Here is a 17,652-nt window from a genome sequence, read left to right as displayed (position 1 = left end):
CCAGCACTTCAGCAGGTAAAACTCCCCTCTCCTTGAGGGAAAAATGTTTCTTGATCTCTAAAAACGCTGGTCATATATGTTGTTTGCAGATTGTCACCCTCAGGAACCGGATCGATCAGGCCCAGAAGCAGTAAGTACTTATATCCCCTTCCTAGCTCCTGGACTGGGGATATCTTCTCAGTGTTCAAATTAGTCACTTCAGCCTCAACACCGACATTTTCTTGTTGCAATGGAATGAGGCTAGAGATGGAAGGGCGACTTCCATCCTACCTCACATTGAGAAAATGAAGGGGAAACTGAAGTGAATGTAACACCTAACAAGAAAAAAACCCCATGTTTCTTCACACCCTGACTTCAAAATTGTCATCTGCTTATTGTTGGGTTTTTCAAACACCTGACTGAGGTGCTTTGAATACTTGAGGGTAAACAAGTGGTTGCTAAGATTACAAGGAATGGTGTGTAACAAGACTAACATCATGGGATTACTGTAGTGAGTTCTTTTCACTCATCATCTCTCTCCCACTTTCCTTCACTACAAGACTATTTCATTAGATTTTTTTGAGCCTTATATCTTTAACTATTCTAGGTATTTTTAATGAACTTACAAGAGACCAGGTGTAGACAAAGCCTGGGGGCTAGGACATAGAAAACTGACAGCCACAGAGAAGTAACTGTAGGGAAGCAAAAGAGGAGAGCTCTCCAGTGGTGGGGTTTGATCTTCTCTGTGCTTCTGTATTTTAGCAAAGTCATGCCAGGAATGAAGCAGTGGTCTTTGGTGACATCTTTGAATGATAGGAGTGACCAGACACTACTTTCCCACTTCCCCAAGGCACCCTGTTTTAACAGATAAATGGAACACTGGGGGCTTGGTTGTCTGTAGATGCCAAACGTAACACTTGACCTTCACGTGGTATTTTCTGTACAGAGCTGTAGGCTGATAAACCTCAGCAGAATGTGCAGCTGCAGAAGGATGCCCTGGTTTGGCTGGACATTGCTGCTCTTGAGAGGCACTACCACACCACCCACAACAGGCTACTGCATGCCTGCTCCCCCAAAGGACATGATACTCTCTCAGGACATCATTTGAAAAGGTTGCACTGAGAAGTCCACAGCTCATGAGATTTCTGTGTGCTTAAATTTCTATCCAGACTAGACACCATCATTCCAAAGCGTTGCCTGCTAACGTGTAATACAAGGATTAAGTGAGTCTTTTGCTTCAGACGTTATTAAGGCTCCTTAAGCACAGTCTAAAGGTTAGGCATAACATCAAACATCACAGGTGCTTGTGGAGCTAAAAGGACTCTGCCTTTGTTTGAGGAGTTATGCAGTTACTAAACTGGGTTTTGAACCTTCAGAAAGGTCGGCAAAAGGGACATTGAGATTAATTTAACATAAGCAGAAAAAGCATACTCTTTCTCACATTAAAGGTAAATTTTTTCAACTAGACCAAGCCTATCTTGGTCAAAAGGTAAAGTATACACATGTGTATGTCTCTGTCACTGTGCTACATCCTTCCATAAATATGGCTGGTGCTCTTGAACCAATCCATGGGGCAGCACAACAAAAATCTCCCCAGATGTGACATCCCCATGTTTCTCTGCTCCTGGAGGAACCAGTGGTTCTGAAGAAGGCCTCCCTGTTGATAGCAGGGAGCACACCACCTTGTGCTTGGCCCCCAACCCCATGCTCTTCTGTGTCAAAGAGCTGCCCCCAGTTTGCATGTGCTTTGGTTCAAGAAGCAGCCTCATCAGTGTGTGTGTGTAAGATGAAAAGGTTTGGGGGTGTGCCAAGCCCCATAAACCATGGTTCTGCTAATGGGAACTAGTGTGGAATCTAACTCAACTAACTTCACACCTAGCCCCAAGCTGACTCCAGGCACGTCTGCTTCTCAATCAGAAGGTGAGTGGCTTGCATGTAGGATTGCCCTTCTGTGTGCAAGAAGATACTCTTGGAGAGGGTTTGCCCCAGGTGGTTTGAGTAGGGAGTTTAGCTGGACTGCTCCCACACACCCTGAGCAAGACGGGGATACTGATTTGAGAGGAGGCCTAAAAAGCTGGTTGGATTTCTTTGGAGGCTCTTGCTCTCATGATATAAGTGAGAAGCCACTCTGCCTTTGCTAAAGCAGAGCAGTTCTTAGTTGTATTTAAATTAGTGCTCAGCTTTTTGCCTCTACTACTAGATGACTAGAGCATCTGGGGAATTTGATCGGAGCTCTTTGATACTGAGGAAATTTTTCCGAAAAGAGCTCTAAATCCTAAAATCGAGATCATAGCAGATTTGCATTCAGAAAACATCAAGTCTGTGGTTGGACAGGCCTGTCATTTAGTTTGGAGACCATGTGGATTTCTGCCCTGATAATGCAGGAAATCTGGAAGGGTCCACCTCTTTCAGGCATGCACATCCTGGTCTTTCACTTAGACCCCCAGGGGGAATCTCTTTCCACAGTATTTACAATATTTTTCTTAGGATGTGGTCTATGACGGGTGTGCCCAACATGTTAGAAGTGAAAGCAGCACAAACCTAATCTAACAGTCAGAAATGCAGAGTGGCCACAGAACCCCACCACTTCCATCATACTGACATGTTTTTCTTTCTTTTTGTATTGTAGCAGCAAGAAGGCAGGAGCCAAGGGCAAGGTTGGCGGGCGCTGGAAGTAAAGAACCAGGCAGGATGGCCTTTAGTGGTGTGCTGAAACCCTGCTGGTCTCCTCTTTCTTCCTTCACTGATCACTTGTGTTTTCACGCCTCAATGATAACAAAAATTGCATCAGCCTGGATTGGCTATTGCTGCTGCTTTTCTTCTCTTTCTTCCTGGAGGGGTCTGGTGGCTTCCTCAAGGGGAAGCGGGTTCCCTGTGGAACTGAGATGACTCCTTGCTGGCATTTTCAATTCCTGCTGAACATGTCCCTTTACCCTCCTGATACCAGCCCTATGCTCTCCTGTAGATTGCTGTGTACAAATCTCTGGATTTTGTAAATAAAGCACAACCAGTACCTACTCCAATGACAGCCCTCTGGAGTGGTGTTTCGTATTTTATCTACCACCATCCCATTTTGCAAGGATTTTGGAGTTGGTCCAAATCCTTATTTAATATCATTTGTTCTGGCTCTGCAACTGAGAATGAGACCCAGTATCTTCAACAAAGACCCAGGACTAGGGGCCTGTTTTACAGCCATCATACAGGCAGATACCAAAAACTGACTCTTCTGTGGGAGCTCATGATCTGAGTGCCAAATGTTGTTGAAATTGACTTGAAAGTTTGAGTGATGAAGTGAATCAGAGAATTGGGAATAAAGGGCAAAATGTCTAGAAGTGATAGTTTTCAGCACATACCTTTCCATAGGTGCAGATGAATCACAGTGCAAAATAGAGTATGACACATTCGAATATTATATTAGAATATTTATTTGGGCCATTAACCTGCATACAATATTAAAGCCCAATACTGAAGTGTGAATTACTTGGTTAATTCAATGCAGATGTCAAAACACAAATGATTGTTACCAAATTTGAGATGTGAGCTATTCTGTAGGGCCTCTTGCCTTTGCCAGCCCTTGAAATACCCTTCTGGAGGGAGATCCACTAGGGATGGTGGTTCTCCCCCATGATTCTTCAGCCTGTTTCTGGTGCCTACATGTACATCATGGCTCTCTGTTGGCACATGATGCGGCATCATGGACTTGTAAGAGTGGTTTAGGTAAGAAGAGACCTTAGAGATCATCTAGTTCCAAACCCCCTGCCATGGACAGGGACACCTTTCACTAGACCAGGTTGCTCAGAGCCCCATCCAGCCTGGCCTTGAGCACTTCCAAGGATGAAGCATCCACAACTTCTCTGGGCAATCTGTTACAGTGTCTTACTACCCTCACAGTAAAGAATTTCTTCCTAATATCTAATCTAAACCTGTCCTCTTTCCATTTAAAACAGTAGCCCCTTGTCCTGCCATGACAGACCTTGGTATTATAAGCCCCCTTACATATAGAAAGGCCACAATGAGGGCTTCCTGGAGCCTTTTCTTCTCTGGGCAGCACAACCCCAGCTCCCTCTTCCTGTCCTCTCATGGCAGGTGTTCAAGCCCTCCCAGCATCTCCATGGCCTCCTCTGGACCCACTCCCACAGCTCCGTGTCTGTTGTGCTGAGGGCCCCTGGGCTGGACTGCACCGCCACTGGGGTCTCACCAGTGCAAAGGACAGGAGGAAGTAGCCAGTCCTCAAGATCCCGTGGAATGCAGGCGGCACTGCTAAGTCCCACAGAGGTGACATTTTCACAGAATCACAGAATTGTTAGGGTTGGAAGAGACCTTTGGACATCATCTAGTCCAGCCCCCCTGCCAAAGCAGGGTTCCCTAGAGCAGGTAACACAGGAACATGTCCAGGTGGGTTTTGAATGACTCCAGAGAAGGAGACTCCACGATCTCCCTGGGCAGCCTGTTCCAGTGCTCTGCCACCCTCGATGTAAAAAGTTGTTCCTCATGTTGAGGTGAAACTTCTCGTGTTTTAGTTTATGGCCATTGCTGCTCGTCCTGTCACTGGGCAGCACTGAAAAGGGTCTGGCACCATCCCCTTGGCACCCAACTTTAAGATATTTATACGTCTTAATGAGATCCCCTCTGTTTTCTCTTGAGTAGACAGGTCCATCTCCCGCAGTTTCTCCACGTAAGGGAGATGCTCCAGACCCCTCATCATCATTGTTGCTCTCCCCTAAATCCTCTCCAGTAGCTCCTTGTCTTTCTTGCACTGAGGAGCCCAGAACCGGACACAGTACTCCAGATGTGGCCTTTTGCAGACACTTCCCGCCGCCTGCCCCGGCCTTGCGGCTCCTCTGGAGGACCCTCCTCGCCCCAGGGCTGTGTCCCGCTCCCCGCAGCGCAGCAGCTCACACGGCCCCGCCGCGCTCCTCCGCTCCAGCAGGGGGCGCAGCTGCCGCCGCCGGGAGCCGCTCTGGCGCCGCCGCTTCCAGCCGGGGTCGGCCATGGCGGCGCGCGCCAGGAGGGTCGTGTGAGCGGGACGGGACGGGACGGGACGGGACGGGCGGCGGGGGGATGCGGTGGGATGGGATGGGATAGGAGGGGGGGCCGGGCGGGCTCGGGCCGGGGCAGCGGCGTGTGGGGCCGGTCAGCGAGGCGGTCAGTGCGCGGCGCCGTGTCCCCGCAGGTACCCGCTGTTCCAGAGGGGCGGCCCGCAGCTGCGGATCTTCCGTCCCAACTTCTACATGCTGGCGGTGCGGCCCGGCGTCCCGCAGCCCGAGGACACCGTCCAGTTCCGCGTCTCCATGGAGTGAGTGCGGGCACGGCAGCAGGTGGTGGCGGCGGAGGGGCGGGAGGGCAGAGTGCCCCTGTGGGCAGCGGGAAGGGGCTTCTGCGCCGCGGAGACCTTGTGGAAGGCAGCGAGGGCACTCACTTGTGCCGAGCCTTGCGTGGCTCCTCTCACCGAGGGTTAGCGAGGCTCAGCCTTCCCAGGGACGGGCTTAGAGGAAGGAAGTGCATGTGAATTTGATCCAGAGGAAGCAAGGTGATGTCCAGGTGTTTGTCAGGACTCTTCCAACCTGACCGGTCTGATTGCACACAGTAGAGCCCACAAGCCTGTGGCAAGTTCTGGTAATTCCAGAAACTGCTACTCAGAAGATAAAGAAAGGACTCTCAGCTCAGGCAGTGAAAAAGCCTGCTGAACACAGAATATATCTGGCACTTTGACTGTTGAGGCTACAGAGGATAACATATTTACCAGTTGTTACAGTTTATGGATAATGAATTGCTGTAGCAGTGTGTGATCTATGTTGAGTTTATACTTTCGTGCAGTAAAGCTACCCTGGTTAAAAGAAGAAGAAAACATATTTATTCCAGAGTATCAACCAGTCTCTGGTTTATTTTTTTAAAATTATTTACGCTTTTTCTTCTTTCTTTCCCCAAAATGTTTTTGCATTGCCTAGAATGACAAAAGTGGATATCAGGAATTATCTTGAAAGAATATACAATGTGCCGGTAGCTGCTGTGAGGACCAGGATACAGTATGGTGAGTGCAGTTGAGTAATCCAAAGGGATGAATACAGCATCCTTGTGCAGACAGAATGGGCTTATAGGTATCAAAACGTCTGTTAGATTTCAGCAAACTTTGGTTCCAGGGCTTAGCTGGTGACGTCAGTCAGCTTAGTTGTTTATTCATGCCTTCAGATGGATATGCACCACTTCATATTTGAATGCGTTGATTAGTTTAGTTCTAAAAAGAAAAATCTGAATTTAAAAAGCCTTATCATCCTGACAGTTATCTAGCTTGTGCTTTTGTAGTTGGTACTATTTCTCCTTGAAGACCAGTGGGTGTCTCCCTTCAGAAGGAACTGCTTGTTGTGTTTTGATACAACTAGTAATTAAACTTAATTTCAGCCATAGCCTTTTTTTTAAAAAATAATGTGAACTGAGATTACCGTGCATGCACACAGAGGAGGTGTTATGGTCTAACAAAAGGCAAAGTTTGTAGAGCAAAGAAAAATATTCGATTAGACCAGTAGATAATGGTCTAATAGATTATGTGTTTGTAATGTAGGATTAGGGATCATTTTAAAAAGAACAGGAAAAAAGAGCTGTAGTAGTAAAAAATAGAGAATGAAAAAAAAAGCTTCAAAATAAGATTGTAAAACTCAGAACATATAAAAGAAGAAAAAAACCTGGAAATACCATCTGTAATATGCTTATGTGCAAAACAGAATTAAATAAAGTCCTAAACACCTAACACGTGATTTCAAACAGCACTGAAAAATAGTCATGCTTGTCCTTATAACCATTGTGTCCCTTTTTGTGAATTTTAGGTCATGGTAGAATGTATATAGTCAGGGATAAAAGAGGGTTAGAATATCTAATAATTTGAGAGGTTTAATGTCTCCTAACATGCAGGGAATAAATTGTACTTCCCACTCAGTTGTGACCAGCATACTTGGAGAAGGTTGGGGTGCTTTGAACTGTTTGGATGTGGAGTATAATTTCCTGGTGTATAAACAGTATATCTAGCACATTAGCTGGGTAGGAAAAATTGTCAAGTTTAAAACTGTTTAGTGGTAATTTTCTCCTTGCCTTCCTGAAGCTGTTGATGTTGGGAGGACAGTTTACCACTCCTAGCCCCCTACTGAAGAGACTTAGCTTCTTGCTTCTTTACAGACTTTGTGTGTGAGGTGAAGGCACAGTGGCTGTCAGCAGGCTGGTGATACTTCAGTTCCCTGCTTGTAAATAAAGAGAGTAGTGTCCCTCAGTTTTGTACACTTTAGTAATTGCAATGCTATGCTGGTACTGAAGGAAGCATATTCCTCTTAACAATAAATCAGAACTAATGACGTCCCCCCTTCAGCCTGACCTTGCTTTGGAGAACTCAGAAGTCCTGGGAAGTAAAAGGTGGGATTCTCTTCATTTCTGCAGGTGCAAACAACAAGAGGAATCACAAGAATCAGAGAGAGAAGAAACCAGATTACAAGGTCGCCTATGTACAGCTGGTGAGTTAACATAGTTGCTTGTGAGGCAAGAGAAAAGGACTGTTAACCAGCCAAGCTAGAAGTAATGTCCAGTGAAGTGTCCTGGTTGGCTGAATATTTCTGCCAATTCTTTAATAATGACAGTTTCTTTAATACATTCCAGAATATAAAGAGACTTAAATGACTCAGCCTGAAGATCAAATTCAAACAAGTGGTTAGTTTTCAAGTCCCATATTGGTTTGAGGTCTGTGTGTAGGTTGTGGTCTGATGTCATATGGTGCTGCTTTGCCAGTGAGTTTCATGCTGACCCTGTACTCTGTGTGCTGGAAGGTTCATGACTTGTGTGGTTGATTGCTGAAACATCCAGTAAGTGAAAGAATATATTGTGAGGGTAGGGAACTTCTTATTAAAGGTTTCAGAGAAGACTAAGGCATATTCCTTGGAGAGCCTTTAGTCATGTCTAACAAGCATGCTTTGTGGCTGAACCAGGTTCTGAAACATGTGTTGGTTGTGCAGTGGAAAAGGAGCTTCGTGTGCTTCTAAGTTTCTTTCACAACAGGGGCATATTATAGTTTCGACTTCTCTTGGGCTTACCTGTCTTTACGCAAAAAAGAAGTGCAATCAGTGACAGAAAACCCCTTCACGTACCAAAATTACATTAAAGGAATGCTATTTATGGTTGTAAAACCATAAGCTCAAAATTGCTGTTGACAACCTCAGTGTTATTCCATCCTGAGGCAAGGATTCAGTGTTGTGGGAGCACCGTATGATCTTAAAGACCACCAAAGATTTCATGTGGCATTGGGGTCAAAGTCAAGATGCACAGACAATGGGAATTCTGATTTTTTTTTTTGTTTAATTTTTTAAAGTTTAAATGTGTTTAGAAGTTTTCCTCTAAGCCTTTTCTGGGAAAGGGAGTGGAAAGAAAAGTGAGGAGAGTCTGTTTTTCTAGACAGCCCTTACCTTTAAAAGAACAGTATGAATACAATGTTGCTAGAAAGTAACAGAGTTGTATTTAGATAAGGACTAAGGTTGATTTACTGTGCTGAAGTTAGAGGCAACCTTATCTCTGTGAGGATTTTGCATTACAATGGCTAAAAAGCACATTCTTTTTTCAAGGAAGAGTCTTTACTTTGGTGGGCACATTCTCCCAACTGGATTGTCTGTGTTAGGTTTTTGTCTGCTAGAGATCTGGATTGTATGATTCATTAAGAACACAGCTGAGGAATTGAATGCCTGAAGTTTTATCTCACAAGTTGCTTTCTCTGAGAGGTGTTCCATAGCAGGTAATTACAGGCACTTTCCACTATCACAGCCTCCCGCTAGTGTCTTCTTTGCTTTTACAAACTCATTTCCCAAAACTGAAGTAGACACAGGTCTCTAGCGAACTGTAGTCAGTTCTCAAATTTTATTTAGTTGTATTTAATGCAGTCTTTTTTTCTCTTGTCTGCTGAGCTGAGAAGGAGGTGGTCTGCAGCCCATGGATACTCGGGGGGACTGAGTGGGAAGCAGAATGCTGCTCCTCTGTGGAGCAAGACACTTTTTAAGGCAGTGCCTGTGTGCATTTCTTTCACATCAAACCTCTTGACCTAGGATAGTTGCCATCACCTTAAGGGTAGCTTGGCAGAGGAGTGGAGATGTACCCAAACTAGTGTGGTACTGAAGGCAGGTGCACAGCAGGATCTCTGGTCAGTCCTTCAGCCCCCCATTTTGTCTTCCGGGCAACGCGTGTAGCCCTGTTGCACTTTGGCTGAGGGCTGCTCTTAGTACATGGGGGCAGCCAAGAGTCCCTCACTGCACTGCCCTATGATATAGTTACCTTAAGAAGTTCTTAAGGCCATGTTTTCCATCCATCCCATGAACAGGATCAGGGGACCACCTTTTGATGTTGTATTTAATCTCAAGGGAGGGAATCCTGGCCATTTCCTAAACTCGTGTCAGTGAAGCTCGGTCTGCTCATTCCTCACCTCAGTCCTGGTCTCTTTGCTCTTTTCTTTTTCTCTTTTGCTCTTTTTTCTTTTCCTATTGTTGTTGTTTTCTGTTAATTCCTTTAACATTTAGGTTTGTCTGTCCCCTTTTTTCTTTATTCCTCCCCCTTTTTCTTTTTCCTTTTGTTCGTAGCTTTTCATCACTAGCTCTCATGTCTCAGACAATGAGCTCCCAGTCCTGTGTTCACACTAGCTTTAAACAGTGGGTGAAGCCAGAAACTCAGTGTAATTTCTGAATCTGAAGGGTTTGCCTTCATTCTCATTCATGGTGTGATTCAGGCTGTAACAGGCCCCATGCAGTCCATTGTTAATATCTGCCTAATTTAGGAAAGTCTTTGGTAACCGCTGTAAAATCCTTATTTTCATGAGAGTTAGTTTGCATCTGCCGTGAGTCAGAATAGCTGGGCTTTCCCACCATTTTTACCAGCTGTGTTTTCTCTCATTAATCCAGTTTCAAGTTAAAACTGCTTATGACTGGAAAAATATGGATGAGTTTTTGGTAGGTCTTGCATTGACCTTTCTGTTGCCCACTAGGTGGAAGTATTGCTCTTTCCAGTGTGACTTGGTGGCAGCTGTGGTGCAGTTTACCTGAATGAAACTGAGTATATTCTCATGACTAGTTATGTTTCCCTGCTTCATAAAGCATCACCTTACATATTCCAGCACATGATACATATCCGTTAATTTACTTCAAGTGTCTCAAAGTTGGAAGGTGTGTGAAGTCACAGTCAACATACCCTTAGGTGTCAGACTAGTACCCCAGCTGTTCCACATGTAAGAATTGTTGTCCTTTCTTTTCCAAATACTATTTCTTGGAGATTCAGAGCTGTTTACTTTATTCTCAGGCGGTAACTGGACAAATACATGATCTGTCCAAGCATAATATTTTCACACTAAAAAATACCTCAAATCATAGAAGGCTGTGGATCAACAATATCTTGCCATTCCAGAGCCTGCCTGCGTGTTTTCCCCTTTTGGAATGCAGTGAGAAAGGTTTAAGTTAGAGACTTATGGCCTCCGATATCAAATGCTATTTTTCTACATAGTTTTATTTTTTAAATTAAAGCCAAAGCTGTATATCTTTGCAGAGTGGATATGAAAAAATGTAATACAGCAACTTGTCTCCTTACTCCAATACAGCTATAATTGTGATAATGAAAAAAAAAAAAGAAGGAAAGAAAGCCAAGAGGAAACTTTACAGTTGCATTAACATCAGCAAAATTGAAATAAAACAACAACATCCCCTCCTTCTCCTCCTCCTCCTTCAGTATTCTCACTGCTTTAGCTTAACAGGTGCTAGCACCCGCGGGAGCACAAATGTAGACAAGCCTCTGGAATCCAGACCTATTTTTAATTAAACCTGTTTTGAGAAATCTAACAGAGATGGCTGTAAAAAGGAGTCTGACCTTGTCAACATTAGGACTAACACCTATTTAGCTGTTTGAATGATGGCACCAGTGGGAACATTTTTGCAAATGCTTTCTCCTCAAACCCTGTTTAGAGCGTCCTGTACATTCGCAGTAATTAACCTATTTGCACATCAGATGTGAGAGCAGTTTTCTTTTGAATTCAGAGAAAACCTGGATGCTCCATGTGCAGTGTCATTCCTGAGTGGATTTTTGAAGTTGCTTTCTGGGCTGTATTGCTGTACATTTTAACATCAGACGTTACCACCACAACAGTAGGAGAATTGTTCAAGTGCACTGTACTATTAAACTTAGCTGCATTTGCTGCTACTGCTGGACTGAATTCCGTGCTGTTGGGAATCCAACGGTTTTTTTTATTTAATGATATTATAAACATCACTTTTCTGCTAATTCTGAAGGACAGTAGTAAGTGCTTCAATTATCTAAATAATCAGAAGATCTCACAGTTGTTTACATGATCAGTGTTTGCTGCATCATTTCTGCACAGTAATATCTGTGCTGACCTTCCATTAATAAACTTTTCAAGGGACGCAAAGGTCAGAGAAGTATAAACGAGTTTGTGCCGGATAATCCTTCCAGCAATTTTGTGACGTGAGGCTCAGCAGTGGAAAGGCTAACACTTGACTTCATAGGCCCAATTATGGTCACTTAACCTCTCATTAAAAAATGAATGGAGGCAATTTGTACCACTCCATGTGATAACTCCTTAAACAGACTCTGAGAAGAAGGTGTGTTTTCACCCTTTCTAATGACAAAGGCTTGAAATCTAAAGAGAAAATACATATTTGATGCTTAGGTCACTATTTATTGTGAAGGATGTTACTGGCATTTAACAAATGAATTCTCATGAGGCCTTGTATCTTTGGGTAATGCTGAATTGAGGATTAGAGTTGTGCAGGACAAGAAGTTTAATGCCTCCCATTTCTGTTATCTGAACACTGGACCACACATCTTACTTGTACATAACCTTAAAATTTGTAGGAAAGAGGGAGGTCTCTGTGAAGACCCTAAATTGAGAATAGCAATGCATAAAATCATCATATTGTCTTTATTTTTTTAGGTGCTTCAATACTGCCTCCCTGACTTGCTTTGTTTGGGTTTTTGTTCCTTTTTTAGCACTGTAAGGCCTCCCTTACATATAAGAGCCTGTGGTGGCAGAGCTTATCCTGACAGAATATCAGTGCATCACCTCACATTGGTGAAAAAGTTCTTTTGGTGGCAGTGCAGCACCCAGTTCCAAGACAGATTAAATTATCTGAGCAAAATTATTTTTTTTCCAGTGTCTGTCCTTTTTTACAGGATATTCTCTTAGCACAGCTATATTGGGTAGAAAGGTGTGCTTATTTTCTCCCCTTGTCTCTGTGCTTCTAATGAAGGTAATTATGGTGGCAGAAGTTCTAAAGTTCTAAAGCCCTAGCCTTTTTAGAGATTACTTCAGCTTGTGTGAATTCCAATAATTCAGCAATTAAAAGGATGACTGCGGATAAAGAGCTTGCAAAAGGTAAAACTGTAAACAAATGCAAGGTTTTTGAGTAAGCCAGAATTTTGCTTTCTGCTTGAGTACACTAGCATTTCATGTTCCAGCAATCTGCAAACCAGATAAACCCTGATGAACTTAGTAAAAATTGTTCACTTTATTCCAGTGAGGATTTTATTCTGAGGATGCATTTATCATGGGGTTGTCAAATGGTGCCGTTATAGAAGGGAAAACTTTTACAAAGAAAAAGTGTAAGAAAAAGCAGCACTGTGTAAAGAAGTGCCAATCCCTCTGTTCCTTTGGTAGGCATTTATTTTTGAGGATGTGGCATATGAGCTTGAACCTCAGTAGCCTCTGGCATCTTGTGGAGGATGCACTGAGTATAAATATGCCTGGACAGACTCACAGTCCTTTATGTAAGTTGATACCTTTTGGTATTTTTGAAATTTTGAAATACCCAAGATGCAGGCATCTTCTGAAAACTGGCTACTGAGCATGCACAACAGCTATTTTTCATACAGCTTTCATCGCTCCAGAGCCTTACAGTGCAGTATTACTGCAGAGTATTGTTACTTAAGATTTATCAACCTTCAGTTCTCAGGGTGTAATGTCTTGGCTGTTTCCAATCGTGTTTGGCTGCCAGCCAAAATCAGAATTTCTTCACAAAACAAGAGCTGGAAAGAGCCAACTTGTCTCTGCTGATTTTGATTTATTAAAAGACTCCAGATACAGATTGACATTTTCAGCTCAATATTTGACTTTCACCAGCCTTGAAATGGGAACTCTGAGCACTTTGATAAACAGCTTAAAGGTTTGTCTGGTTTTGCTACAGACTCTGTGTGTATCTTTTTTGTTTTCTTCCCTCTTTTTAAAATAATAACTGTTTTGCAATGCTTGGTGAATTACCCTGGATGTTGTTAGTATGCTTTAGGGACAGCTTTCCTTCATTCTCCAGTGAGGGAAATGCATTGGTCCTGGAAGCATACCAGAATGAAAGTGCTCCATAACAAGAGCAGTCCCTTACTACACTGTTACCAATATAAATAGTTCTCAGATTTTCAGTATAGGTGGTATGCCTACCATGTTAGCCTGAATTGTTTTCTGTCTTGTTTGATTAAAATGGCTTCCTCTTCAGGGCAGACAAGTCTTCAGTATTGGCCCTGTCTGTTCTATAGGTACCACAGGGCTGAGTGGCACTGTGTTAAAACACACTAGTTTTTGTAATATAAACAAATTCTTTCCCAAATGCTTCAATGTGCTAAAATCTTGGGCAGGGCTTGGCCTCAAGGGTGCTTGTTGCTGATCCAGCTAAAGGAAGAGTTTCAGTAGGCTGCAGCTTTGGGATTGCTCAAGGACACTGAGGGGATTGCTCAAGGCCAGTTTCTGTGCCGTGAAATGGAACTATGCTTTAGTTGTCATAGGACAGCTGTTAAAAGCATACCTGTTGGTAATTTAAAGGTACAAAAGAGTTGAAACCCCAGAGTGTACACCAGTGGAAAGGAAAACCTTGATATGTTCCAGTTGAGCTTGTCCAGGCTGGAATCAAGCTATGTACACAGCAGCTCCTTTGTTGTTTTTGTAGTATGGTCAGACTCTTAGGAAACCCCCAAGAAGTATGCGCTACAAAAACAACCAGAGCATTGCTGGGTATGAGTTGGTATTTTGTAGATTCCAGTCTGGATAATCTCATCTGGGATAAGTCATGCTTTTTCTCTCCAAAGCGTATGCTTGAGGTTTAGATTTTTTTCGCACCTGTTATTTACCAGGTTGAATACATCTGAGTAAATGAGACATAGCACACATTCAGATGGGTCAGGGACGTGGTGACGGTTCTGTTGGATTTAATTATGCCATATTTCTGATCCCAAAATGCAGGGTAGGTAGCTGTGTTGTGGAAGGCTCCTTTCATGTCCTTTGTGGAACCGTTTCAAAACTGGGTCTCTTGTTTGGTTATATTTATTGCACAAGTGGAAAGAATGGCTGATCTAAAAAAACCAAACCCACCTGTTTTGATCTGAAGCAATTAAAAGCTTTTCTTGAGAATTCTGTATGCAATATGCTGCCAAAGAAGTTAAAGTATGGTAACGTTTGTAAGTATTTTGGAGAGTAATTTTAGAGTTATGAGTGATCAGTTGCAAGTTTTATTATGCAAGGAAGGGCCCATACAGAATGGAAGTGCCAATGATGCTGAATTTAATGAAGTTGTGCTTACCACTAAAAAGCAAGTAGGTAATGTTAATGGGATAGTACATTTCCACCCAATAATGATTTCCTGCTGTTAGATAAAAGCCAGAGACCAAGCAAATGTTTATTTTCCAAGTGGGAGACATAGATCTGATGATGTTTCACTAAATGACTTGTCTGTTAAGCAGAATGACAATGCAGATGTAATCACTTTAATCTCATTAGTGATATATTAGGCATATTGTTCTCACTTAATTGTTTTACACTGTAGTCTTTATGTCTGTTGATAAGAGACCTCTGATATCTGTTATTCTGTATGCCCACATTACACCCTACAATAACAGCTGCTAGGAATGTTCTGTCTTATCCTTAGCTAAGATCTAAACAACTGCAATCAGTTCTGTATCCTGAGTGTTAACATAACGAATGCCTGATCCACCATGTATTTTCCCAGTGGAGTTACTTTAACAAAATCACTTATTTTGCTCATCTTACTTTTACTGTATGACTCACATAACATCTCTGAGCTGGTTCAAAGTCTTTGAAGAGGTGTCCGTCTCCTGATCATTCATCTGTAAAAAAAAAGATGTCAGTGTCTTAAGAGCACACAAAAGAGGAGAGGCTGCAAGTTAGCTTTTGGGGGGAAGGGATATACAAGTATCTTGGGGAGATGGGTGGAAGGAGGTCTTGGGAGGTTACAGGGTACCATTTTTCACTAGCTGAAACTTCAGGGTGGTCTTTCATTATATGTATATGCATCATAGCTATTGCAGAAAGGCTGGAATGTCTCTCTGACCATTTTTTTCTCTTTAGGGCCAAGGACAAACCTTTCAGTTTCCCAACTTATTTCCAGAGAAAGAACAAGATACAGAAACTCGCTCTTTTGATGACTTCAGGAGTAAATATATGGAGAAAGAGAAGCAGAAGCAGGAAGGTGACCCCAGACGAGGTGGAGTCCCTGATTGGTTTGGACTTTGATGCAACAAGCCAGCTGCCTTCCTTTAGGCTCAGAGGGATTTTGATTAGCACAACTTGCACTCTTCCCTCCTTGTGATGACCGAATGTTTATTCTTGTTAGTGGATCTTTTTTCCTGGCTGTGTGTGCATGACTACAACAAAATGGCCCTGAAGAAATAAAAAGGTAAAATAAATCTGACTGCATCAGGACTTTTCTGTGAACTTGGACTTCCTGTGGACTATTTATAAAGTGTGGAATTCCTTCTTGTAATTTCTGACTTTGAGAATATCAGTGTTTACTTTCTGTCTGCTTCTACAGGTTGTTCTGAGTAGAAATAGGAGGCATTTAATTTCCTAGGATGCATGCAGTTTGCACTGAATGGAATGTATAAAAGTCAAGATAGGTTAGTCAGAGGTAAACACAGAAGTGTAGATAACTGGACTGTAGGCTCAGGACATAGGGTTCCCTTATTGTTAGTTGTTGTGTTCTACTATCCTGTGTATTGCCTTCCTTGCAGTGATCCCTTCTTTCCTGGAGAAGTATGTGTGATGTTATTGCAATCCTGTAACAGTTGTGTGGCATTTTGGGGACAGGATTTATAGGGCAGGCTTATGATTGGGCACGTATGTGTTTGATCCCCAGAAGCATCAAGGAACAGACAAAGGTGGTGCATGTCTCTGCTCGCTGTTGTGCAGTGCAGGTAGTTGCCTTCTGTGGCTGCCTGCCCTAGGAATGTTTACTGGATTGGTTGCGCTGGTATTCCTTCCCCTATCCTGGTATTCCTTCCCCTATCCGCAGCTACCTTGCAGTGCTGGCAAGGGTCCTGTGTGGACACAGTTGTACTGGCATAGAAGAGCTTCTACCAGTGTAGGCTGTTTTGTGCTGAGGACTAATAAAAAGACTCTTTTTGCTTTTTCTGGTGTAACTCCCTCTACTTCCAAGTTACTGATGGCAGTGCAGTGGTAGTACTTTTCAAGGCCTTCAGGGCTGCCACATTCAGTTTTTTCATTTCTTGGCTCTGTGGCTCTTTCTCCTCAATCTGTTGAGGATATTTCCTCTTTTCCTTTGTCAAATAATGTGCTCTGCTGTTGTGTCAGGAACAATGGGAGAAAAGGAGGGCTAGTAAGGGTTTCGCCACAGATGGAGAAGGATATTTCTGCAGACTGTTTTCTACAACACAGCATACACAGGGTTAAATGTATAGCTAATGTTTCCCTGGCTTTTGAATTCTGCCACTTGGAGCAATTGGCAGGGTAGTGAATGAGCCCATGCCTTCAGTGCTTCTACCCGGGTGCTCTCGTTTATTGTTCTGTGTCTGAACTTCTTGTTTGGACAGCTAGCAAGATGTTTACAAGGAAACAGCTGTTCTCCAGAGAGGCAATCCAAGTAGGATTTTACGCACCCCCTTCTGTTCATTAGTCACCTCTTTCCCCCTGCTACTTCCCTCCTGCACGACAGTCCATCTTCTGTGGTTTGTTGCTTACAACCCCAGTGACTCTCCCACCCTCCTCTTTGTCCACTTTCCAAGGGGGAATCCAAGGGGGGAATCGTGTATGATCTAAGTTAGCCAGTGTTTAAACAGAGAGATGCTCTCAGAGAGGAGGGAGATAAGGGAGGATTTGCTACTCCCAGCCTGCCAGCAGACTTACAATAGTAGATGTGGAAAAATACTGACTTCACTGAAAACAGTTCATATGTTTGGCATATCTGCAAAGGCAACACTTCCAGAGTTTTGTAGTGACGTGTGAAACTTCAGGTTAAATCAGGAGCTGGCCTGCAGTTTTAAAGTAGGATGGCTGAATTTATCTGGGCTCAAGGGCCTCGCCTCTGCTGTACCCAGTCTCCCACTCCCCCCCTCCTTTTTTTAATACATTTTCTTACAGGGGCTGTTTTTCAAACCCACAGATCAGCATGGAGATGATCTATATTGGGACTGGGACTTTGTTCCTACAATATAATGTTATGGAGTTTGCTATTTTTTCTCCACTTTCCTTTGTGGTTACCTCCAATATAGGTAACTGTCTTTTTCACCATGGTGAAGATAAAAAGAACTGATCTAGTGCTGCCATATGTCGTCCTAACTGGTTGGTCAGCCTTGAGCAAGCAAACAGTCAGGTGTGTGATAGTTCTGGACAAATGAGGCTGTATTCCATGTGCTAGGTGT

General features: G+C 43.2%; 2 protein-coding genes across 25 annotated transcripts in view; both read left to right on the top strand.

The window, feature by feature from the left end:
* TNNT3 (troponin T3, fast skeletal type) overlaps positions 1–3,007 on the top strand; it is a 31,051-nt gene extending 28,044 nt beyond the window's left edge. For 20 of the 24 annotated variants that reach the window (XM_032690630.1, XM_032690624.1, XM_032690623.1 and 17 more), the window contains 2 exons: positions 90–130; positions 2,609–3,007. In XM_032690630.1, the coding sequence (XP_032546521.1) occupies positions 90–130; positions 2,609–2,657 (90 nt within the window). In that variant the 3' untranslated portion in view covers positions 2,658–3,007. The remainder of the gene's footprint in view (positions 1–89; positions 131–2,608) is intronic. The other 4 variants (XM_032690628.1, XM_032690631.1, XM_032690629.1 and 1 more) reach the window with 1 other exon arrangement.
* A 1,940-nt stretch (positions 3,008–4,947) lies between these two features.
* Positions 4,948–15,709, top strand: MRPL23 (mitochondrial ribosomal protein L23). Its single transcript, XM_032691883.1, has 5 exons — positions 4,948–4,996; positions 5,153–5,275; positions 5,928–6,010; positions 7,402–7,475; positions 15,344–15,709. The coding sequence occupies exons 1-5, from the start codon at positions 4,971–4,973 to the stop codon at positions 15,506–15,508; spliced, it is 471 nt and encodes a 156-aa protein (XP_032547774.1). The 5' UTR covers positions 4,948–4,970; the 3' UTR covers positions 15,509–15,709.
* The last annotated feature ends 1,943 nt before the right edge of the window (positions 15,710–17,652 follow it).

This window comes from Chiroxiphia lanceolata, chromosome 6 (genome assembly GCF_009829145.1).
Source record: "Chiroxiphia lanceolata isolate bChiLan1 chromosome 6, bChiLan1.pri, whole genome shotgun sequence".
Classification (NCBI taxonomy): Eukaryota; Metazoa; Chordata; class Aves; order Passeriformes; family Pipridae; genus Chiroxiphia; species Chiroxiphia lanceolata.
This window is presented reverse-complemented; position numbering and strand designations above follow the sequence as displayed.